The 7,006-nt window shown below is 34.3% G+C and overlaps 1 protein-coding gene across 2 annotated transcripts; it reads right to left on the reverse strand.

The window, feature by feature from the left end:
* On the reverse strand, nt 491-5,989 carry LOC107613965. 2 transcript variants are annotated; one of them, XM_016316169.2, is made up of 9 exons: nt 5,638-5,989; nt 5,229-5,431; nt 3,915-4,096; nt 3,532-3,816; nt 3,371-3,429; nt 3,242-3,278; nt 3,051-3,122; nt 1,917-2,247; nt 491-1,194 (listed from the first exon to the last, which is right to left on the reverse strand). In XM_016316169.2, exons 1-9 carry the CDS (start codon nt 5,756-5,758, stop codon nt 649-651), a joined length of 1,836 nt encoding a protein of 611 aa, XP_016171655.1. In that variant the 5' UTR covers nt 5,759-5,989; the 3' UTR covers nt 491-648. The 2 variants fall into 2 exon arrangements, with proteins under 2 accessions (XP_016171655.1, XP_016171654.1); XM_016316168.2 differs by having other exon boundaries at nt 5,229-5,440; nt 5,638-5,984.

The raw sequence follows: 7,006 nt of genomic DNA on the forward strand, positions 1-7,006 counted from the left end.
ACATATTCATTAGAGACTCACAAAAATAAAATGAGATGGTATAAAATGTCAATTTTGACAAACAGTTTCAACCAAATTCACATGCAGCCTGTAAAATGTCACAAGTGAACTATGCATACAAAGGATCACAATCTCATTCCCTTATATAGGTATCTACTCATATTTATTGCAGCTACTAAAAAGAAAATATTAACAAAATTTGCTCAATTTCCCTCCTCTGAAACTATGGTGTTATTCAACATGGCCGGTGCACAAATATAGTGCCCGAGATAGATATGTATCCAAATGAAACTATTTTTTATTTGAAAGATAAGATTGAAGCACGCATTAGAGACTATGTTACATATTTAAGTTTTTTTATTAACTAAATTTAATTAAATTGAATAGGCAATAATTTGAATTTTTAAAATTAAATTTTAGTGTAAATTACTATTTAACCCCTCAAAATACATATATCAACTTTTTATACATACGCATAGCTATAGCATCCTTGAAGACATGTAAAATAATGGCGTTTCATTACAAATTCTTACTAGTGTCAGTGTCATACAAAGATGTTACAAAATTACAAACAATACACAAAAAGTAGCTAAAACAAGTTCTTGCACCTAATTCTAGGACATGGCAGTAACATAGTTTTTTTCTTAATCATCCTTGTCCCCATGCAGGGACTTGAGCAAGCTCAAGCGCATGTACTGATGGTGCCGGTAGTGCAGGTCGCTGTGGTGGTGCTGGCAACGATCTTCGTGGCGCTGGTGCTGGCAGCGATCTTCTAGCCGGTCGTGGTGGTGGTGGCGGTGGTGGTTGTGCTCGTCCTGGTATCCATCCCCGTGCTGGTGTTCGCGGAGGAGTATATCCTTTAGATTCTTTTGCATACAAACGGTGTCTTCGCTCTCTTACATATACAAACCAAAAGATCAAAGAGAACATAACGGAGAAAGAGATCATAACCAATCCAATGTAGATCCATTTGGAGTAACGGCTTAGATCAGGACAATGGTTGGTTGATATCTCGGTAAGAGTTTCGAGAACGAAGGTGCAGTCTTGTAGCTGAACAAGGGAAGGAGCATTGTTGTTCAAGGCGTTTGCGACGGTTATTGCAGAGGTAACTTGGTTGGAGAATGTAGGGGTTAATCGTCCTTGGGTTATGCATATCTCAGATGGTGAAACTTGGCACACAAAGTTGCTATAAACCTGCATCATAATGCAAACTTCAACACAATATGTCTCGTATATTCATCAGATAGTCTTAATTACTGTTTTCTAATCTGTACATCTTAATTAGTCATTTGTACAGGATGAAAAACAGAGTTGAGAAAGAAAATGAATATATTAGAGATATAACCATTCGTCACTTTTTTTTCTTATCAGCTTAAACTTTTAGAAGAACTAATATCATGAAATAGTATCAGGATTTTTATGACTAAAAGGTCTAAAGTTCGATACTTGTTGAACCCCAAAAGAAAAAAAAATTCATCATAAAGCAAAAACAAATAGAGAAAGAAAATCTATGGATTTTTGGAGGTTGGGTGCTCATTATGATCACTTTCTAGATTTCGAGAGGTTTTTAATGTTATATTTTATAAACAATTTTTTCAAGGAACCAACGTTTTTTAACCAACAATCAGCTAATAAAATAGTGAATGAGCAAAGATTAATAATTTGAGTTGTTAGTGCAGAGAAAAAATGAAAAATACTAGCTGATTGTTGACTGAGAAATGTTAATGTGCACTCTTTTACAAAAGAGGAATGCTAAAGGGTCATCAGAATTTATTGTTTAGTCATCAATGTTTAAAAGCATAGGATAAAGTATGTTGTTGGATTACTGTACTAGAAAAACTAGACTAAAAGAATTGAGTTGATGGCTAAATAGTGGCCGAAAACAATAAATTTTGATGAAGGTTCTGTTAATGTACCTCTGTGGCATTGCTTACGCTCACTTCACGAGGATCACACTGTCTATCAGTCAGATCAGGCCGGAACGGATCGCAAAGGAGCGGCATCAACGGACCGGATTGATTATAGTACAGAGGCGTGAAATTTGGGGCGAAATTTATGTTGGAAACATTTGTGATGATCTGGTTGACCAAATTGACTAGCTCAGAAGTGACTTCTTTGCTTCTTAGCAATGTTTCTTTTGCAGTGGCTTTGTCCAAGCATGGCATAATCTCATCCATGGCTGTGCTTTCAGTGGCACTGGGAAGCATGTTCCACTGATTTATCGCTACACAAGTGTCTGTTGTCACACTATCAAATGCAAGATATTTAAAGGTTAGAATTTAAATAAGCTTCACACTGTTAATATAAACATCACATGTAGATTACACGGATCTCTGATAAGTATCTAAGGAAAGTGGGAAACTACAGCTTAAAGGATTTGGATCCTCTAAAGTTTTAATTTCACTTTAGAGAGTAAAGTGTGATCTCTCACCATTTATTTCATAAGTGGGACCAAGAATAAATATGAAAGAAAAACTATTCAAGAATAGAAGATCACACTTTAGTCTCTAAAATAAAATTCAAACTTTAAAGGATCCAAATCCCAGCTTAAAAGCTAGCTATTAAAGGGAAAGAACTGCTCTCCTTAAATACAATATTAAGCATCCAGGCTACTTGATGTAAGACTTTAGACACCCATAATGCCCAATTCCCTAACAATCTACTTTGAAGTTAGGTAATATTACACATGATACTTCTCCATTTGTACTGCATTTGGTTTTGAGAACAAGTCATTTAGAACCGGATACAAAAGACAAAGACACAAAAATGAGTGTTTTTATATTTTGTTTAGTGGTAAACCGAATATAAGATAGAAAAAATAATAAAAAGTCTAATTTACCTTATTTTTTTCACACACAAGTTAGAATAAAAAATAAATTAATAAAAATATAATTATAAAAATTTGATAATGATAATAAAAGAAAAAGTATCTGCATTCAGTATCTGTCTCTTTCCTGCATTCAGTATCTGTCTCTTTCCTGTCAGAAAGGACACAAAATAGTCTGTCCATGTCCCTTTTGACCATTTTAGGGAGGGAGAAGGAGACTTACGTGTGGAGAGCGAGGGACAAGCCACATAATATAAAGGTACCGGTAACAAGAATCCATCCTGCGATTATCAAGCTGCAATTATTTATGTCAAAGAATTTCATGAGAATAGAATATGATGCAAGAAGTGAAGTTTAAGTTTGCTAGAAAATAAATCACAGAACTGATATGATATGATAGTATATCTTACTTACATATACACAAGGAGCTGTTGGCCAAATATTGAGAACACTGAAGTAGAAACAACAAATCAGAACATCAATTTAATACCACTAGGAATCAAGAAACTCTCCATCTAAATTGAGTGATAGAAAGGGACTCACAAAATCCAAGAAATGTCAAGACTATCATAACAGCAGCTATGATGATAAGTGCCATCCTCCTGTATCAATTTCAAGGAATTAGGGGCATGTCTGTTTCAGTTTTTATGTAAAAGTGATTACACAAAAAATTTCAGACAAAGTCCTAATACTAAAATCATTACACAGAATCTAAGAGATCTTGTATGTTGTCGGAGTTCTCCTTTGTTTGCTCAGCAAGTGTGCCAGCTGCAGCATTGATCTTTGTTTGCGCCGCATCAATATCGGTTTGAACATTAGCCGGGAGAAAAACTCTATCAATTCCAACCTGCTTTGCTTGAACAAGATTATCCGAGACACTCCTGAGTTTATCCTGGGCAGAATTGGCTTGATCTACGACATATTGCAATGTTTTCGTTGTACTACGATGAAAACTTCCCTGTCCAATGTAGAGGACCGCACATCCGATCCTGTAAATACATCGAGACAAGTAAGTAACTTGTAATACACGTCAAAATAAACCTGAAACCAGAAAACCAAATGAGAAAGAGGGAGGAGAGATTTGTACATTGCTATAATTGTGAATAATATCAGGAGAATAAGGGAGAGAACATAGCATGTTGGAGAGTAACCATAAGGCTCACGCTTACGACACAAGTAAGAAGAGACGAAGAGCAACAAGCACAAGCCAAATCCCAAGAACCAGATTGCTGCAATGACGAATATCGGAACTGCAGTATATGTTGCAGACTGCATTTTATGGTGAAAAAATAGTAGTGAGTAGAATTGGTTTGTAAAGTACTAAAGACAGAAAGAAACAAAAATTTAAAATAACCATAAAAGAGAAACTAAAGAATGATACAAACAACTAAATTTGAAGTATCATAATACAGGGTTCTTAAAAAAAAGCGAAAATGAAGGTGGACAAGTTCAGTACTCACTTAATTGTGTTTCCCTTTCATAGTGATTGACTTGCATTGCCATCTTGCTTTCTTATGTGACATGCATATGTTTGAAGTTATGTACAAAGCAAATTATATAAGGATTGGTTATCATTTACTAGAAATCTGAAACCAGATTTTAACACAGTAGAACTTGTTTCTTATCTTCAACTATTGTTAATGAAGATTTTACATAAACCTTCCAAAACACTGCCATGTCTATGAGAAATGATTTTTAGTGTGAGTGATTTTGTTATGAGTAGTGTTAATCTCACCTCTCCTTGTGATTTTCCTTCTCTGCCTCTTGTGAATTCTATGGAATGCTATAATTATATGGGGAGTGCTAGGGGAACAATGAAAATTTTGAACAACATGAACAACCACCAATCAAATGAAAATACACTACACTCTAATTTAATGCTACTAATCAAATTTACTCTTTTAACCCTATTAATTCATATTGTTTACACATTGTTCAAAAACTTTGTTGGTTACCTATACTTTTTCTAATTATATTTTAGCCTTGTCCCAAATAGGGAGCTTTAGGTGATCAAAACATAAAATTACAGTTCTATCCTTGCTGAAATACTAAAATAAAAATTTTATCTCTCCCTTTACCTTTCTTTCCTAGCTCCCATAACCATCACAAAAAAAAAAAAATTTTAATGTTCATTCTTTTGATAAAAGCTTATCTAGGCATTCACATTTTGCATAAAGCTACAAAAGGCCCCAAAGAAAACACGGTTATCATCATAACATGTAACACTTTCAAAGACAAGAATGATCCTTTCTTACTCACTTTACCTAAAAAGCTCCACCCTTTTGGCAAATAATCCAAAACTGAAAAATCATATGCAAGTCCAAGAACAAGAAATTTAAGTAGCAATGCTTAGCAGACACAGAAAGAAAAAAACTACTAGTAAGGGTTTTGATGAACTTACAGCCCAATAATGGTGGTCAGTGATATTCCATCCATTTGTATAGACTTTGAAGCCATCAAGAGGGTCTTTTCTTCTTGTTCTCTCTGCAGCTAAGGGAAATGGAGGGCTCTCAAATGGTTCTGCTGCAATTTCAAACCCAATATACCTCTCTGGCTTTAACCCCTTAGAAGAAAGCCTTAAAACATTTCCTCCATTTTCTTGCCCTACAAAAACTAAACAAAGCTTCCATAAGTACAAGTGAACTAACTCACTCACCCCTTCACCTTAGCAAGAAAATTAACAGCCTTTTAGGTTTGAGTGAGTATATCACCCTACATTGTCATAGTTGTAAGCAAAAACGTTGGTTCTTTAAAACTTTTGGTTAGGTTCCAAAGAGTAAAGAGAGTATGAAAAAGGAAACAATATATACCTGAAGTTGGAAAGTAAAGGCCTTTTTGTGAGAGAACAAAGGAAGTAGAAGAGTGGAAAATGAAGAATGTGAGGAGAACACAACAATGCAGGTGGTGGTTGTGGTAGCTTGATGACATCATGTGTGTTAGTGAGTGAGATCAAGGAAGAAAACAACAACAAAGTGGCTTGTGAGTTGAAGAGAGCTAAGAAGAGTTTGTGTCTAGTTGGTACTCACTTCAGTGCCAGTGGGAAATGGCAATGTGTGCCTGTGAGTGTGGGACACAGTTGCGAGAGAGAGAGAGAGAGAGATTAATGGTGGGAAAATGGGAAAATCTTGGGTTGGGAAACATGTTCCACATTAAACCTCGTTACTGTTAGCTTGAATGATATTTCTAATATTTATTTTTTGTCTCACTTATAAAATAAATAATGAGAGATCACATTTTATTTTTAAAGTAAAATTTAAACTTTAGAGGATCCAAATCTCTGTTAAGTGTTAAGACTACCTCACCTTTTTTTTGTTAATTAAAGATAAAAAGATTCGAACTCATAACCTCTAAATAAATATGAAGAGATTATACCATTTAATATTACCTCACCTTTATTATGCCGGAAAAAACCAATTAAAACCATATTAGGTTAAAGATTAATATTTTAATATTGTGGCTTTGTCCTTAGCAGGGTACATATAATAATGAAAAGAGAATTTACTATATAACCAATGAATTATAATTCAAATTCATCTAAGAAGCTACGGGTTCGAGTCTCTTATCTTTAGTAAAAAAAAAAAAAGTTGTTTACTATATATTATCGTTATATTGTATTAATTTGGTCCCTGACTTTTCAATTGCTACAATTTGATCCTCGAGATTCAAAAAAATGTACCAATATAGTCTCTTGTGTATCTTCCGTCGCTGGAATTCAACACTGTTAGTGGCATAGCTCAAGTCTTGTCACGCTAGACATATTAAAACGACGTGGTATGCGTTTTGGCGCTAAAGAAGGCACTAAATGACGTCGTTTGAGGGTTTAAACAATACTAAAACGTTATATCCCTCCCTTTTGATATTGTTCAAACCCTGAAATGACATTATTTAGTGCTCTTTTAACGTCAAAATATGTACAACGTCGTTTTAATATGTCTAACATGGTAAGACTTGAGTTATCTCACTAAAAGCGTTGAACTACATTGGTGCACTTTTTTAAATTTGGAGGACCAAAGTATAGCAATTGAAAAGTTAGGAACTAAATTAGTGCAACTCGTCAATTTCAGGGACCAAAATAGGGTTTAACTCTAAATTAACATTACATGATTAGGTATGTGAAGATTTATTAGTAATTCTATTATTTTATTTCATATATTTTTTATAATCATCGTGACTTTTTTT

Source organism: Arachis ipaensis, chromosome B08, assembly GCF_000816755.2.
Source record: "Arachis ipaensis cultivar K30076 chromosome B08, Araip1.1, whole genome shotgun sequence".
Classification (NCBI taxonomy): domain Eukaryota; kingdom Viridiplantae; phylum Streptophyta; class Magnoliopsida; order Fabales; family Fabaceae; genus Arachis; species Arachis ipaensis.